The sequence below is a fragment of the Acipenser ruthenus genome, chromosome 2 (genome assembly GCF_902713425.1).
Source record: "Acipenser ruthenus chromosome 2, fAciRut3.2 maternal haplotype, whole genome shotgun sequence".
Taxonomy (NCBI): domain Eukaryota; kingdom Metazoa; phylum Chordata; class Actinopteri; order Acipenseriformes; family Acipenseridae; genus Acipenser; species Acipenser ruthenus.
Window position 1 is genome coordinate 80,128,448 of NC_081190.1, and position 18,650 is coordinate 80,147,097.

Consider the following 18,650-nt stretch of genomic DNA (forward strand, 5'->3'; position numbering starts at 1 on the left):
ACCTCATCATTCCTGTTGTAAGTCTGCAGAAGAGATCAAATGTGAAGGTGTGTGCTTGCGTCCTAGTTAAAGACCTTTTCACACGGTTTAAACAAAGAACAGTGTAGCCCTAATGTTTTACAGCAACTAACATTTCAGTAGACAGTTGTATTGGTCTAATTCCACAGTACTGCGACAGGAAGAAACAATATGACTTATTACAATAGCACCAATCAGAATGTGTGTCAGAGGATTCACCTCATGGATGCATACCATAGCTGTCATAGGCCTGGAAATATACCTAATCATAGTAGGGCCTTAAATAAAATAAAGTATATGTCACTGCCATAGCTTTACTATATAATGGCACTGCCATAATGTAGATTTAATCCAGACTACTGTCTCTCTTAGCGCAATATGTAGCACGGCTAACATAATGATTTGAAAGGCTGAGATCCTTAGATAATTTATCTTGTGTTCTTGATATAATGCATTTCTATTTTCCTACATGGTACATATCTAACATATGAAACAGATAGATGTTTAGGTTCACACATAACATTGCACCTGAAGTTCAATGGACATCCCAATATGTAAGAATAATGCACACCACCTTGTTCTTTAATGCAAAATATAATGTTTATACAGTTAGTCAGAGCTCTATTTTAGGCATGTGTTGGTTTGTGTTAAAATACAGTAAAAAATACTTAGCGTTCATTTGCTCTATATATATATATATATATATATATATATATATATATATATATATATATATATATATATATATATATATATATACCCAGCTGGCATGAGCTACTAGAATATTTAACAGCCCTGGTAACAATTATATCTCGTATCGTTTTACAGTGCTTTGTTTCCCCAAGGATTGCATCAATGACTTACTTCTGAAAACTAGTCTTGATGCGCTACAAGAGCATTCCCCTGTGTTTAAAAGGCTCTCACAAATTCGGCAGACTACAGGTTGAGCAAAACAACCCCTTAGGACTCTTATCTTATGAACTAAACCTAATATTGTAAAATATTTATAAACTGGATGCATTTTTTCTTCAATGCAGGACTCTATAGCATCACTAATTTGAGCTAAATTTGATTCTATGCATTTGTCATTGGTTTCTTCAGCAAATTCACAATTTTCATTTTAAATTAATACATTCAAATATCAAAAGATTAAATCACATTATTTCTATAAATGTGGTTGCAATAATGTTGTAACGTTTTCATTGAAACAAATCCAGTATTCTGTATTTGATACCAGGTTGGTTTACCATTCAGAACCATGCTTTCTTCTAACGTTTTGAATGGCCAAGATTTACATATGATGTTTTATATCAAAGTTGTCGTATAAAGAAGATTCAATATTTATTAACAAATACCTTTAACATATAATAATAATACTTTTTTTTTTTTTTAATCTTTTATTGAAAACCCTTTTTAAAGAAAAAGTTGGCATATTACAAGGGAGAAAGTGGTTGTTTACACTGAACGGAAACAAAGTGTCCCTTTAGATGTCTCCCAGACCACCGAAATCTTTCACACCATGCTGCTGCCCTCCTGCCATGCCGATTCTGTTGATGGGAATGACTTTCATTGTAGTTTCTTTTAGGGAATACCAGCGGTCATGCCACGTTGCCCAAATTATTCCATTATCAAAACCACTTGGTTGAGAATCTTCAGCTGTGTACACTCCACCTAGATGGAAAAAAAATCAATGTCATTAGAAAAAAAAAAATCAACTAAAAAGAAAATAAATATCTTCTGACTATCTCAATGGTCACATACTTCATTTAAAATGAATGCACTTAACATCTGTATAAGAGAAAACCTTTGTACAATATACATTGTAAAAAAATAGTTTAGGATTTATAGACATCAATAACATTTATTATTATTATTATTATTATTATTATTATTATTATTATTATTATTATTTATTTCTTAGCAGACGCCCTTATCCAGGGCGACTTACAATCGTAAGCAAAAACATTTCAAGCGTTACAATACAAGTAATATAATAAGAGCAATTTACCAAATTGAGTAGGGTGGTGGTGGTGGGGGGTTCATAATGGGAACCTAATAAATCATCACAATAAAAATGTCTTACGTTGGTAGTATTTGCCATTGAGATGAGCTGCGTGGCATCTATTCATCCACCAGCCGGAGCCGTCTTGCTGGGCGCAGTTACCCGGGTATTTGTCATTGTCTGCGTCTGGGGTACTGAACTGCATTCCATTGTGGGAGGTGAAGTACTTGTCGCTGGGGTCATCTCCGAAGTCGTGACCATCAAAAGCATCTCCAGCATCACCTCCGAAGTAATAAGCATAGGTCAGGCGGTACATGTCTGCCTCTGGTCCCACCTTGAACATAGCGTAGTCTGCATTCCTAGCAGTGCAAAATAAAAATGTTAAGTTTTATGTGCTGCCTTTTCATGCTCGTTGCACAAATGATGTGATATAAACCAGTAACCCTGCTTATTCTGGAAATTAATGAACAATCTGTAGAAGTACTGACCCTTCCCCAGCTCCCACCACCTCCAGATTATTCTGTTCCATAAAATGAGCTCACTTTCAGTTACACAACCAGATCTATGTCTATAAAACTTTGAATTCTAAACCAATATTATTGAGGTATTATAAGATTGTTATTTACTTAGTTTGGCCATTCCAGTCTTTCAGCTCCATCCTGAGGATGTATGGAACAGAGGCCTGGGTGGAAAGCAGATGTATTTTCTCGTTGCCAAGCCAGAATTCACTATTTCCAGTAGGAGACAAGTATCCGAATCCTTCCCTGTACTGAATCCAGTTTTTGGTAAAGTTCACACTGCCATCTTGCCTCTGAAAATGTGTTTCAAAGAGCAGTTACATCATTTTAGGGTTACTGTATTTATATATCGAACATATCACAAAATATGTTTCCAATCAACGCACCTTTTGAATAACTGTCCAGCCATTGCCATTTCTGTCGATTTCACAGTAAACCAAAAACGGCTGTTTAGCTTTTGTGGGTTTGATGAAGTACAGACCGCTGACTTTCGCTCCTTTGTTAGCAACCTCCTGACAATCTTAACAACAACAAAAAAGTGCACTTATATTTACTGATAAAATTATCCCATGAATTCAAATAAAGAGAAAACAACAGAGTTGCCCTTCATGTTTATTTTGTTATTTTTTAAAATACAGGCTATGAGTGACATTTTCAAATGTGATTTTTTTATTTGGTATTCCAACAAAATATGGCCACAAGTGACCATAACCCACCTTTGTAAGCCAACCATTTGTCTAAAGCTATGTGAAGCAAAACAATAACAGTAACACATTTTTCATAAAAGAAGGGCATTTTTAAATGTGTTTTGGTATCACCTTTTCCTGTGATTTCTTGAATCGTGACAGTATCTTTGCATGGTTCTTGACATCTTTGCTCGAGCTGGACAGCCATCTGTTTAAGCTGCACCATTCTCTGGTCATTTGCTCGTAATAAATCTTGCAGCTCACTGAAAATACAATCCACATTTCATTAAACAACAGTGTAAAAAACAAATGAAATATTCTAGACAGCAAGAAATGAACTTACTTTCTTTGTGTAAACCTATGAAAAATGGTTTTTGTGAGCTGAAGTAATCTTATTCATAAATTACTAGTGTACCATTTCATAAATATAAATGACCCTTAAGTAGCTATAGCCTAACCTACCTTGGATTCAATGGTTTAACATGCAGTGTGCTGCTAACAACACCAGTTAGTTTTGAGATGCAATGTCTTGTTCCATACAAAACTTCCATAAATAATATTGAGAATATAGGGGCATATTAAAACCTTGGCACAAAAGCAAAAGATTTGTAAATCTTGGAAATACACCCCGTAAGGTATTTCATATTCATTACTCAAGAAATACCAAATTTCCATTTGACATTCTGGCACTGATTTTGGGATTCAGCTGGGCGGTGTACACAAACAGTATTTAACATCTACATGTGCATTTCTTTAATACATTGTTAAATATTAATCTTTAATACATTTTAAATCCATTTTATAGATTTCTTGATGTATTAAAATAATGTTTAACAATTATATCTCGTATCGTTTTACAGTGCTTTAAAAAGATACCTACTACATTTGAGATTCTTGGGAAATAATACTCTTCTCAAATCTCAGAATATCATCCAGCATGGTGTTGGATTTTTTCAAATATAGATCTGGAATTAAAAAAAAGAAAAATGTATCCAGGAACATCTACGCTTCCAGGAGCATCTTCACAGAAATCTAATCCTAACCTCAAATCACAATTCTACCCAAACCTGTAATTTAACCCTTACCTTAAAGTCTCTATCGGATTGCAAAACTACTAGAAAGAAATCCAGCAAGACAACTGAAATATGTTTCTCTGTACAACAAATATTGATAAAGTTCATTCTCCTGGGAGAATTTAGGACCCAAATAAAATGAAATAAACTCTAAATCGACCATTGGGTTACATTTTGTTTAAAAAAAATATTTTGGAAATAAGACTTTATATTATTTTGTGTATAATATATATATATATATATATATATATATATATATATATATATATATATATATATATATATATATATATATATATAAATAGCTTACTATTATATGTCAACACACAATAACATGTTATTAAACAGTTCCCATTAAAATAGCTATTTTAAACACATAACGTTTTTTTTAATTGATTGATGATATACTTTAACTAAAATACAAAAAAACTAAAAACTATTACATAATAAGATTTGATTAACCGGATTCATGTTTAATTGTTAAACTTTTTTTTTAAATTAATAAATTAAAACGGTACAGGTAATCAAAATACCACGTCTACTTCTGTAAGTCGCCTGCTAAATAAACAAATAATAGGGCCTTGTTCAATTTTAATAAGTCTTAACGTGTTCAATATATCTTTTTATTTAAATGAGCTATACCCTGTGGAGCAGATTTCCTTGCGGAGATGCTAGAATCCCTTATGTAGTTCGCTTTTTCGTGTGCTCCTGTAGTTAAATTTGAGATCTGATTTAAGGTGTTTTCCAGGTAACTCAGTTCTCTGTCAGCTTCTGGTTTGTATTTTTGCAAGTAATCTGCAATTCCACATGTTGTCGGGCAGTATTCTCCCTGCAAAAACAAACCAACAAACAAGCAAACAAGTTAAATCACGTACAGATGTCAATTCCACTTAAACCACTACCAAAAAAAAAAAAAAAAAAAAAAAGGCTAACACTTACAAACTCTGGATCAGGGCTGCATATGTCCCGTGAAGGTGGGGAATACTGTCAAATAAAAGTGAGAACATATTTTAAATACAATTCAGTAACAACAACAAAAGTGATAACGACGATAATAATAACCATTTACTTAATGCTACTTACTGCTAAAGTGGAAGAAATGAAAAAAAGAACCAAAGATTTTGTATATAACAAAGATATTGCTCTGAACAGCAGCATTTTTTTTTGTTCACAGCGTTGCCGCTTTCTGTGGAAAATGAAATACTCCTGCTAGCGACTCGAAATTTATTTCATCAAGGTCCTAAGTGCAAAGTGGAAAAACACCTGGCGGGAGGGGGGGGGGGGGGGGGGGGGGGGTGTTGGAGGTTGGGGGGTTTGGCAGACAGCTTTCACAACATCTGCCTCCCCCTTGACTAACTCTTTTTGAACAACATTGGCAAGCTCAGTTTTCGATAATACGTTGATTTAAGATAGACTGATCTGCATTTACTTGCAAATGTTGTTTAAAGTATCTCAAGAAGCAAGACACTACGTGGTCAATTTGGTCAACGTCTACTCCGCCAGGATAAACCATGGTTAGATGTTATGAGTATTTGATAGCACCGTGACCACAGATTACATTAACGACCTATCCCTAAAAATAAGTGGGTGATGAAATCCAGATGGATTCCATGATGCTGTCAAATTATTAAATCTACCTGGTGTTTATGCCATATTTTTTATCAAATAAATCACCTTTTTAACAATAAACTCTTATTATTATTATTATTATTATTATTATTATTATTATTATTATTATTTATTATACAGTGCACACACATTCTTCTTCTTCTTCTTCTTCTTCTTCTTCTTCTTCTTCTTCTTCTTATTATTTCATTTTTTTAAATTATTTATAAGATTTTTTAATAAGCAAACAAGTTGCTTTTTAGTAATGATCAGTTTTTGTTATTTGGAGTGTACAGTATAGGGCCTACTGTGATAAACTGCACATACCACACAAGGGTTAATAACAGAATCATAATTAAAACATACAGGAAATGGGTGTTTAAGTTTCAAAACTTTTTTTTTTTTTTAATGTAATTTTATCATCTTGTACTTCTAGGGTGAAGCTGTTCAAATAAAAGTATTTCCGGTGTTCGACACACAACGTTCTGTTTCTCTCAAGGATCAATTTTCTTAGTCATCACTAGAAACATGATCAAATACATCTTGTTTGAGTAAGCCAGGTCACTATGTTCATGCTGTAACCATCAGTGCAGGATTTCCTGACAACTTCCCAAAACAAAACTTATTAAATTATTTTACTAAAAATGTATTTTTTATTAATAATATTGCAACCAGAATTTCATTCACTAAACCCCCATGACAGCCAGCTGCATCTTGTTGTCCCATAACCAGTAATTTGAAAGTCAATAGAAGTGCTGGGACAGATTCAAAATTCAGTTGAATATTTAAAAATACATTTTTAATTTGGTGGAAATAAAACTATAATATGGTTGGGAGTTTTCTTACAATAAATTGCAATAAAGAATTGCTTTTTAAAATGATGGTGCACACTTGACAACAGCTGGTTTCAAATACACAGTTTCTGGTTTTCAAGCCACAACTAAACCATATTTATTTAAGCAACTTGCTTGAAATGTCCGTGACAGGAAGTTGCTTGAAAAAAAAAGTTGCCTGGTTTTGCATAAATTTATCAGATGTCTTATTCCTAATCTTAATAAAAACATGAGCTGCCAAATGAAACATTCTAAATAAGATTCTAAAATGCATCAGATGGATATACTGGGATTATAAAAAAAAAGTATAACAAAAAATAAATATATATTTTCTACTCTACAACAAGACCAGATCAAAAAACGAAACTGCAAACCAAAAGTAAAACTTATTTTAGTTTATTCTGACAATTATAAAACAAGTGACTTTTTATCCTTGTCTGTAGGTGGGATTTTTGGACTATACATGAACCTGGCAGATAAGGGGTATTCACAGGGTTCACCAAAAGCACCACGGCTTGGAGCAGTAGCGTCTCGTTTTATTTAATTTTATTTAATATGCAACAATAAATAGATAGCTTTAACGCAGAGTCAGCCTTCCACGCCAAATTCTCCACTTAGTCACCAACACAGTTGTGGAAAAAACCTGCAATCGTCATCATTCAGAGAAATCATTCTACATACAGAGTTATTGCAGGGGAGTCAAATCTCCAGAGTGCTTCCATCATCAGTCTTTCATAATAGATTACACAGTGCACACACACATATTATTATTATTATTATTATTATTATTATTATTATTATTATTATTATTATTATTTAAATGTAATTTTAGCATCTTGTACTTCTAGGGTGAAGCTGTTCAAATAAAAGTATTTCCGGTGTTCGACACACAACGTTCTGTTTCTCTCAAGGATCAATTTTCTTAGTCATCACTAGAAACATGATCAAATACATCTTGTTTGAGTAAGCCAGGTCACTATGTTCATGCTGTAACCATCAGTGCAGGATTTCCTGACAACTTCCCAAAACAAAACTTATTAAATTATTTTACCAAAAATGTATATATTAATAATATTGCAACCAAAATTTCTTTCACAGAGATTCAAATCTCAAAAGTGACTTAATCAGTCTTTCATTTATTTTTAAAAGAGAACTTTTTTTGTTAGTGTTCCAAAATTATAAACAATCTTGAGAATGATATACATGTGTGTTTCTACTTCAAAAGAAGTATGTCAGTTACAAACATCCCTGACCACTGCTGTCATTTTAACATCAGAGCTGCCAGTATGATGAAAAAGGTGACAGCCATGACCTATATAAACTGAATAACAGAACAGTACAGAATAAGAATTAGCAATCAAATGTTTAAATCTTCAGATTAATGCAAAAATGTAAATGAGACATACAGACTCCCCCCTATATCCTCAGAATCCAATATCCTCAAGAACGCTGATAATGTTACAACCAAGTTTATGCCGATTGTATAAGCGGTTCTCCAGGCTTATGCAAAAATGTAAGTGTGACATATAGATGGACAGGTGTATTGGCCAGACAGACACCCCAGTATATCTTCAGAATCTGATATTCAGAAACAAACTAAATAATGTTAATAGCAAATGACAATCAAATGGGCAGTTCCACAGATATATGCAAAAATGTGTGGTGTGATGTGCGACTGCCTCCACTACATTCCCTTTCACTGGAGGATTTCATGCCCGCAAGGGATAATATTAGGAATGAATTAAAGAAAAATCAACGACAAAAGAACATCATAATTTTGGTCTTGGGACAAACATTCTTTTGCTGCATTAAGAAGTTGTTGTTTCATCCCCCCCATTTTGGCCACACTTAATCCAAAACAACTTTGTATTTTCACAAATGTGGGTCAGAAGATCATTTCCATCATTTCAGTTTGGCTCTTCTGAAAGTGGTAGTCTCTCATTGTATGCTATACCTTGATCATCCGATCAATGACCTCTTGCTTTGTTTGTTAAAACAAACAGTAAAAGATAGAGACTCATGATAGACCAGAAACGGAGCAGGCTCAAATATTTGCAAAATCTTGTGAAATTCAGTTCTGTTGAGTTGACACTGAATTGAATTCAAGTCTTGTTAATGTTTTACTTATTAAAAAGAAAAAAAAAGAGGGGGTGGGTGGGCGGTGGGTGGGCTCCCGAGTGGTGCATCCAGTGCAGGATACACCCCATAGCCTGGAGATCACAGGTTCAAATCCTCCAGTTCACCACACACCAGCAACCTCCCTGGCTGATAGGGTGCCTGCGGGTCTGCAGTGGAGCCATTCAGATCTGTGTTATCCTCTGGCACTATAGGTCTAGTGGTTTCGCTGTGGATCTGCAGTGCGAAAAATGGCATCTTGGCAGGAACACATTTCAGAGAACACGTGTTTCAGCCTCTGTTTCCCAAGTCACCGGAGGATTGCAGCAATGTACCAGGATTAATAATAACACAATTGGCGATTCCAAATTGGGGAGACAACTGGTGTAAAAAAAAGTTACAGCCAAGGCTCCCGTTTAACTTAAACACTCAAACGAAAAAACAATTCATGTGAACAATTACACTAACACAGGGCAGCAGTGTGGAGTAGTGGTTAGGGGTTTGGACTCTTGACCAGGTGGTTGTGGGTTAAATCCCAGATGGAAGACACTGCTGCTGTACCCTTGAGCAAGGTACTTTACCTAGATTGCTCCAGTAAAAACCCAACTGTATAAATGGGTAATTGTATATAAAAATAATGTAATACAATTGTAAGTCAACCTGGATAAGGGCATCTACTAAGAAATAATTAATTAATAATAACCTATTCTCAAGCACTGAAGAAAATGCATGCTCCTACTGACACCTAGTGGACAGGAGCAATATAAAACATCAGATTTCAATATGGAAAGTTCTAACACAGTTTAATTTAGGGGCTAGGCAAAAGGTTCAAGCTCAAATAATTCCATACATTTTACTAGTTCTGCTCTTAAATTCGTTATATCTGGCACTGCACCAGGTGAAAGAAATTTCTGTTTCCAAATCATGCTGTTGAACTTCCCTGTTCATTTCACCTGGAGGGTGAAATTGTTCCCACCCCTTCAATGGCTTCTTTCCAACGACTAGTCTAATTAAGCTCCCCTATTCACTGCCATGCTTTCAGCCAGTAAGAAGTCTGAGCACAGAAGACACAGCTGAGGTGAAGTGTCCTAGGAAGTGCACGTGTAAAGGATTTCCTGAGAGAAAGGCATGGTAACTGAGAACTTTCTTTAATGTAATGTGGTACCAGAGATCCTGTTTTACAAGGAAAACACACATGTGCTGTAAGTGCAGTGCACAACAGGCAACATTATAGTGCTAGATACAAACACTCAGGAGCAAGGGAAACAGAATTTAAATTAAAAAGCCTCCCCTATCCCTACATTGACAGAGAGGGTTAAAAGGTCACACTGTCACATGATACACACAGAACAAGGGAGGCTTAGTCCTCCTAGCATTTACAATTCTCCACACAAGCTCAAGGTCAGTAAAATGCAAATTTAGAAAATAATAACTCAGTGCTGGAGCAACAGAACCAGAACCATTTGGTACGGTTGCAAACACCATAAAATAGCACAGGGTGGCAACCAGTAATTAAAATGACTTTTGAATCTTCTTTCTCTTTAGGTTTTAGTTGTTGCCTTTGATTCATTTTTTTTTTATAAACCTGTTATAGGATATGTTATCTATAGAACAGGATTGATATGTGAGAGAAAATATGAAGAATTGACATGAATTGATACAGTACCACACAACTTGCTGCACCTGCCCACCTGTAATACCGCCAAGCAAACTGATACTATTATAATACTGGTATTGTCTCTCTACACTAGCTAGTAGAAGCAAGGTATAACAGTCTCTTTGGAAAGAGATGCGTTGATATAATTAGCCCAAGTGTGAACTTTCACTGAAGCTGTTTATCACCAGGAGAAAGAAAGCATATTGCAAATAACACAATTGATGGTATAGTAACTGCCTCCCCTTGACTCACTCTATTTGAAGAACATTGACAGGCTCAGTTTTCGATAATACGTTGATTTAAGTGATTAGTAATCAATCTTTACCTGCAAATGTTGTTTAAAGTATAACAAGAAGCAAGACACTAAGTGGTTAATTTGATCAACGTCTACTCCGCCAGGATGAACCACGGTTAGATGTTATGAGTATTTGATTACATTGACGACCTATCCCTAAAAATAAGTGGGTGATAAAATCCAGATGGATTCCACAGTACTGTCAAATTATTTACAAATTTAGCTGGTGTTTATGCCATACTTTTATCAAATAAATCACCTTTTTAACAAAAACTCAAAAAATTTAATCAGTTATAATAGATTACACAGTGCACACACATATTATTATTATTATTATTATTATTATTATTATTATTATTATTATTATTATTATTATTATTATTATTATTATTATTATTTAAATGTAATTTTAGCATCTTGTACTTCTAGGGTGAAGCTGTTCAAATAAAAGTATTTCCGGTGTTCGACACACAACGTTCTGTTTCTCTCAAGGATCAATTTTCTTAGTCATCACTAGAAACATGATCAAATACATCTTGTTTGAGTAAGCCAGGTCACTATGTTCATGCTGTAACCATCAGTGCAGGATTTCCTGACAACTTCCCAAAACAAAACTTATTAAATTATTTTACCAAAAATGTATATATTAATAATATTGCAACCAAAATTTCTTTCACAGAGATTCAAATCTCAAAAGTGACTTAATCAGTCTTTCATTTATTTTTAAAAGAGAACTTTTTTTGTTAGTGTTCCAAAATTATAAACAATCTTGAGAATGATATACATGTGTGTTTCTACTTCAAAAGAAGTATGTCAGTTACAAACATCCCTGACCACTGCTGTCATTTTAACATCAGAGCTGCCAGTATGATGAAAAAGGTGACAGCCATGACCTATATAAACTGAATAACAGAACAGTACAGAATAAGAATTAGCAATCAAATGTTTAAATCTTCAGATTAATGCAAAAATGTAAATGAGACATACAGACTCCCCCCTATATCCTCAGAATCCAATATCCTCAAGAACGCTGATAATGTTACAACCAAGTTTATGCCGATTGTATAAGCGGTTCTCCAGGCTTATGCAAAAATGTAAGTGTGACATATAGATGGACAGGTGTATTGGCCAGACAGACACCCCAGTATATCTTCAGAATCTGATATTCAGAAACAAACTAAATAATGTTAATAGCAAATGACAATCAAATGGGCAGTTCCACAGATATATGCAAAAATGTGTGGTGTGATGTGCGACTGCCTCCACTACATTCCCTTTCACTGGAGGATTTCATGCCCGCAAGGGATAATATTAGGAATGAATTCAAGAAAAATCAACGACAAAAGAACATCATAATTTTGGTCTTGGGACAAACATTCTTTCACTGCATTAAGAAGTTGTTGTTTCATCCCCCCCATTTTGACCACACTTAATCCAAAACAACTTTGTATTTTCACAAATGTGGGTCAGAAGATCATTTCCATCATTTCAGTTTGGCTCTTCTGAAAGTGGTAGTCTCTCATTGTATGCTATACCTTGATCATCCGATCAATGACCTCTTGCTTTGTTTGTTAAAACAAACAGTAAAAGATAGAGACTCATGATAGACCAGAAACAGAGCAGGCTCAAATATTTGCAAAATCTTGTGAAATTCAGTTCTGTTGAGTTGACACTGAATTGAATTCAAGTCTTGTTAATGTTTTACTTATTAAAAAGAAAAAAAAAGAGGGGGTGGGTGGGCGGTGGGTGGGCTCCCGAGTGGTGCATCCAGTGCAGGATACACCCCATAGCCTGGAGATCACAGGTTCAAATCCTCCAGTTCACCACACACCAGCAACCTCCCTGGCTGATATGGTGCCTGCGGGTCTGCAGTGGAGCCATTCAGATCTGTGTTATCCTCTGGCACTATAGGTCTAGTGGTTTCGCTGTGGATCTGCAGTGCGAAAAATGGCATCTTGGCAGGAACACATTTCAGAGAACACGTGTTTCAGCCTCTGTTTCCCAAGTCACCGGAGGATTGCAGCAATGTACCAGGATTAATAATAACACAATTGGCGATTCCAAATTGGGGAGAAAACTGGTGTAAAAAAAAGTTACAGCCAAGGCTCCCGTTTAACTTAAACACTCAAACGAAAAAACAATTCATGTGAACAATTACACTAACACAGGGCAGCAGTGTGGAGTAGTGGTTAGGGGTTTGGACTCTTGACCAGGTGGTTGTGGGTTAAATCCCAGATGGAAGACACTGCTGCTGTACCCTTGAGCAAGGTACTTTACCTAGATTGCTCCAGTAAAAACCCAACTGTATAAATGGGTAATTGTATATAAAAATAATGTAATACAATTGTAAGTCAACCTGGATAAGGGCATCTACTAAGAAATAATTAATTAATAATAACCTATTCTCAAGCACTGAAGAAAATGCATGCTCCTACTGACACCTAGTGGACAGGAGCAATATAAAACATCAGATTTCAATATGGAAAGTTCTAACACAGTTTAATTTAGGGGCTAGGCAAAAGGTTCAAGCTCAAATAATTCCATACATTTTACTAGTTCTGCTCTTAAATTCGTTATATCTGGCACTGCACCAGGTGAAAGAAATTTCTGTTTCCAAATCATGCTGTTGAACTTCCCTGTTCATTTCACCTGGAGGGTGAAATTGTTCCCACCCCTTCAATGGCTTCTTTCCAACGACTAGTCTAATTAAGCTCCCCTATTCACTGCCATGCTTTCAGCCAGTAAGAAGTCTGAGCACAGAAGACACAGCTGAGGTGAAGTGTCCTAGGAAGTGCACGTGTAAAGGATTTCCTGAGAGAAAGGCATGGTAACTGAGAACTTTCTTTAATGTAATGTGGTACCAGAGATCCTGTTTTACAAGGAAAACACACATGTGCTGTAAGTGCAGTGCACAACAGGCAACATTATAGTGCTAGATACAAACACTCAGGAGCAAGGGAAACAGAATTTAAATTAAAAAGCCTCCCCTATCCCTACATTGACAGAGAGGGTTAAAAGGTCACACTGTCACATGATACACACAGAACAAGGGAGGCTTAGTCCTCCTAGCATTTACAATTCTCCACACAAGCTCAAGGTCAGTAAAATGCAAATTTAGAAAATAATAACTCAGTGCTGGAGCAACAGAACCAGAACCATTTGGTACGGTTGCAAACACCATAAAATAGCACAGGGTGGCAACCAGTAATTAAAATGACTTTTGAATCTTCTTTCTCTTTAGGTTTTAGTTGTTGCCTTTGATTCATTTTTTTTTTTATAAACCTGTTATAGGATATGTTATCTATAGAACAGGATTGATATGTGAGAGAAAACATGAAGAATTGACATGAATTGATACAGCACCACACAACTTGCTGCACCTGCCCACCTGTAATACCGCCAAGCAAACTGATACTATTATAATACTGGTATTGTCTCTCTACACTAGCTAGTGGAAGCAAGGTATAACAGTCTCTTTGGAAAGAGATGCGTTGACATAATTAGCCCAAGTGTGAACTTTCACTGAAGCTGTTTATCACCAGGAGAAAGAAAGCATATTGCTAATAACACAATTGATGGTATAGTAACTGCCTCCCCTTGACTCACTCTATTTGAAGAACATTGACAGGCTCAGTTTTCGATAATACGTTGATTTAAGTGATTAGTAATCAATCTTTACCTGCAAATGTTGTTTAAAGTATAACAAGAAGCAAGACACTAAGTGGTTAATTTGATCAACGTCTACTCCGCCAGGATGAACCACGGTTAGATGTTATGAGTATTTGATTACATTGACGACCTATCCCTAAAAATAAGTGGGTGATAAAATCCAGATGGATTCCACAGTACTGTCAAATTATTTACAAATTTAGCTGGTGTTTATGCCATACTTTTATCAAATAAATCACCTTTTTAACAAAAACTCAAAAAAATTTTTTTTAATCAGTTATAATAGATTACACAGTGCACACACATATTATTATTATTATTATTATTATTATTATTATTATTATTATTATTATTATTATTATTATTTAAATGTCATTTTAGCATCTTGTACTTCTAGGGTGAAGCTGTTCAAATAAAAGTATTTCCGGTGTTCGACACACAACGTTCTGTTTCTCTCAAGGATCAATTTTCTTAGTCATCACTAGAAACATGATCAAATACATCTTGTTTGAGTAAGCCAGGTCACTATGTTCATGCTGTAACCATCAGTGCAGGATTTCCTGACAACTTCCCAAAACAAAACTTATTAAATTATTTAACCAAAAATGTATATATTAATAATATTGCAACCAAAATTTCTTTCACAGAGATTCAAATCTCAAAAGTGACTTAATCAGTCTTTCATTTATTTTTAAAAGATAACTTTTTTTGTTAGTGTTCCAAAATTATAAACAATCTTGAGAATGATATACATGTGTGTTTCTACTTCAAAAGAAGTATGTCAGTTACAAACATCCCTGACCACTGCTGTCATTTTAACATCAGAGCTGCCAGTATGATGAAAAAGGTGACAGCCATGACCTATATAAACTGAATAACAGAACAGTACAGAATAAGAATTAGCAATCAAATGTTTAAATCTTCAGATTAATGCAAAAATGTAAATGAGACATACAGACTCCCCCCTATATCCTCAGAATCCAATATCCTCAAGAACGCTGATAATGTTACAACCAAGTTTATGCCGATTGCATAAGCGGTTCTCCAGGCTTATGCAAAAATGTAAGTGTGACATATAGATGGACAGGTGTATTGGCCAGACAGACACCCCAGTATATCTTCAGAATCTGATATTCAGAAACAAACTAAATAATGTTAATAGCAAGTTTCATGACAATCAAATGGGCAGTTCCACAGATATATGCAAAAATGTGTGGTTTGATGTGGGACCGCCTCCACTACATTCCCTTTCACTGGAGGATTTCATGCCCGCAAGGGATAATATTAGGAATGAATTAAAGAAAAATCAACGACAAAAGAACATCATAATTTTGGTCTTGGGACAAACATTCTTTTGCTGCATTAAGAAGTTGTTGTTTCTTCCCCCCCATTTTGGCCACACTTAATCCAAAACAACTTTGTATTTTCACAAATGTGGGTCAGAAGATCATTTCCATCATTTCAGTTTGGCTCTTCTGAAAGTGGTAGTCTCTCATTGTATGCTATACCTTGATCATCCGATCAATGACCTCTTGCTTTGTTTGTTAAAACAAACAGTAAAAGATAGAGACTCATGATAGACCAGAAACGGAGCAGGCTCAAATATTTGCAAAATCTTGTGAAATTCGGTTCTGCTGAGTTATTATTTTTATTATTTATTTCTTAGCAGACACTCTTATCCGGGGCAACTTACAGTCGTAAACAAAAAAATACATTTCAAGAATCACAGTACAAGTATTAATACAATTAAGAGCAAGATAAAATACAGTGACTTCAGTTCTAGTAATTACAAGTATATGACAAAATACGATTCAATATCGGAGCAGATAACAGTGTCAGTGATAGTTACATCAGGATACGATTAAATGCAAAATACTACAGATTGAATAACACTAGTGGCAGATTACAGTACAGTACTCTGTAAAGTACAGGATTAAATGCAGTAAAACAGGGAGCAGATAAGTGCAAGAAAAGCATGTTAAGGAAGAGTGATAAAGTGTCCAGAGGGAAAAAGAGAAGGTGGTCAAGGACTGGGCAGTCCTGACATCTGTAGGAGTTGACACTAAATTGAATTTAAGTCTTGTTAATGTTTTATTTATTTAAAAAAATAAATAAATAATAATAAAGAAACATTATAGCCAAGGCTTCCGTTAACTTAAACAAACGAAAAAAACAATTCATGTCAACAAATTGTGAACAAGAACCTGTTGTCAAACACTGAAGAAAATGTGTGCCCCTACTGACACCTAGTGGATAGGAGCAGTATAAAACATCAGACTTCAATATGGACAGTTCTAACACAGTTTAATTTAGGGGTTAGGCAAAAAGGTTCAAGCTCAAATAATTGCATACATTTTACCAGTTGTGCTCTTAAATTCGTTATAAGAACATAAGAACATAAGAAAGTTTACAAACAGGAGGAGGCCATTCGGGCCATCTTGCTCGTTTGGTTGTTAGTAGCTTATTGATCCCAGAATCAATGCACCAGGTAAAATAAAGTGCTGATTCCAAATCATGCTGTTGAACTTCCTTGTCTCCCTTATCCCTACATTGACAGAGAGGGTTAAAAGGTCACACTGTCACATGATACACACAGAACAAGGGAGGCTTAGTCCTCCTAGCATTTACAATTCTCCACACAAGCTCAAGGTCAGTAAAATGCAAATTTAGAAAATAATAACTCAGTGCTGGAGCAACAGAACCAGAACCATTTGGAACGGTTGCAAACACCATAAAATAGCACAGGGTGGCAACCAGTAATTAAAATGACTTTTGAAGCTTCTTTCTCTTTAGGTTTTAGTTGTTGCCTTTGATTCATTTTTTTTTTTTATAAACCTGTTATAGGATATGTTATCTATAGAACAGGATTGATATGTGAGAGAAAACATGAAGAATTGACATGAATTGATACAGTACCACACAACTTGCTGCACCTGCCCACCTGTTATGCCGCCAAGCAAACTGATACTATTATAATACTGGTATTGTCTCTCTACACTAGCTAGTGGAAGCAAGGCATAACAGTCTCTTTGGAAAGAGATGCGTTGACATAATTAGCCCAAGTGTGAACTTTCACTGAAGCTGTTTATCACCAGGAGAAAGAAAGCATATTGCAAATAACACAATTGATGGTATAGTGACTGTTTAAAAAAAAAAATTAAATTAAATAATCACTATAAGAAATGAACATATCCTATGAGATCCTGGGATCATAGACCTCTCAAGCATATACCCTATAATTGCACATAAAAAAGAAAAGGCTTCTTTCTACTATGACTATCTGATCTATGTTAAGTGCAGCCAGTAGCTGCTAGATAAATATATCTGTTCAGTCACTTTTCCTTTTGTGAACCCACACATTCTCAGCATTGTTGACGTTCCCTTATCAATATGGGATACTATGCAGTGGTGTGTACGTGCTGCCGTCTACAGTCCAAACGAAAGATGAACTTTAGGAAATAGGAACTATATTCGCTTTTGTTTTCAGTACCACCAGGTCAACATTTATTGGCACACTCGTCTGCTTGAACTTTTGGACACATAAACAATATACAGTGCCTTGCATAAGTATTCACCCCCCTTCGACTTTTCCACATTTTGTAGTGTTACAACCTGGAATTAAAATGGATTTAATTAGGATTTTTGTCACTGATCTACACAAAATAGTCCATAATGTCCAAGTGGGGAAAAAAATCTACATATTTTTCAAAATTATTTACAAATAAATACTGAAAAGTCTTGATTGCATAAGTATTCACCCCTTTGCTGTGACACAGCCTGTACTTTTCCATCCAACGAGGTTACCCGTGGTCAGGCTGGGGCCCCGCCCCCTTTCACCTGGAGTGTCTACTCCGGCCCCAGAGCCTCCGGGAGACCGTGGAGCTAGCGCATGAGATGGAGGTGGTCTGGGCTATGGAGCGATGGCTCGGCAGGACGAAGCTGACCAGCAGTCCGGACGACACAGCTTGAGACAGGGCCGTTCGCCCCCAGTGAGGCGCCAACGGCATGGCTCCCAGAGGTCGTCGCTCTTCTCAGAGCGGTAGAGGCCCATGACCTGGGAACCAGGGCACGGCAGCCTCTCTTTTGCTGGGGCTTTGGATGGCCTGGTCATCGCCGCGCCTAATGCCTGATAAGGCGCCGTCCTGAGGGAGCTAAGGGTCCCCGCCCGACGCCAGAAAA

At 35.7% G+C, this 18,650-nt stretch overlaps 1 protein-coding gene across 1 annotated transcript; it reads right to left on the reverse strand.

The window, feature by feature from the left end:
• Positions 1 to 1,413: 1,413 nt before the first annotated feature.
• Positions 1,414 to 5,513, reverse strand: fgg (fibrinogen gamma chain). The gene is made up of 9 exons (XM_034014221.3): positions 5,381 to 5,513; positions 5,237 to 5,281; positions 4,940 to 5,126; positions 4,105 to 4,189; positions 3,357 to 3,487; positions 2,925 to 3,058; positions 2,647 to 2,831; positions 2,102 to 2,379; positions 1,414 to 1,689 (listed from the first exon to the last, which is right to left on the reverse strand). The coding sequence occupies exons 1-9, from the start codon at positions 5,453 to 5,455 to the stop codon at positions 1,502 to 1,504; spliced, it is 1,308 nt and encodes a 435-aa protein (XP_033870112.1). The 5' UTR covers positions 5,456 to 5,513; the 3' UTR covers positions 1,414 to 1,501.
• Positions 5,514 to 18,650: the final 13,137 nt, after the last annotated feature.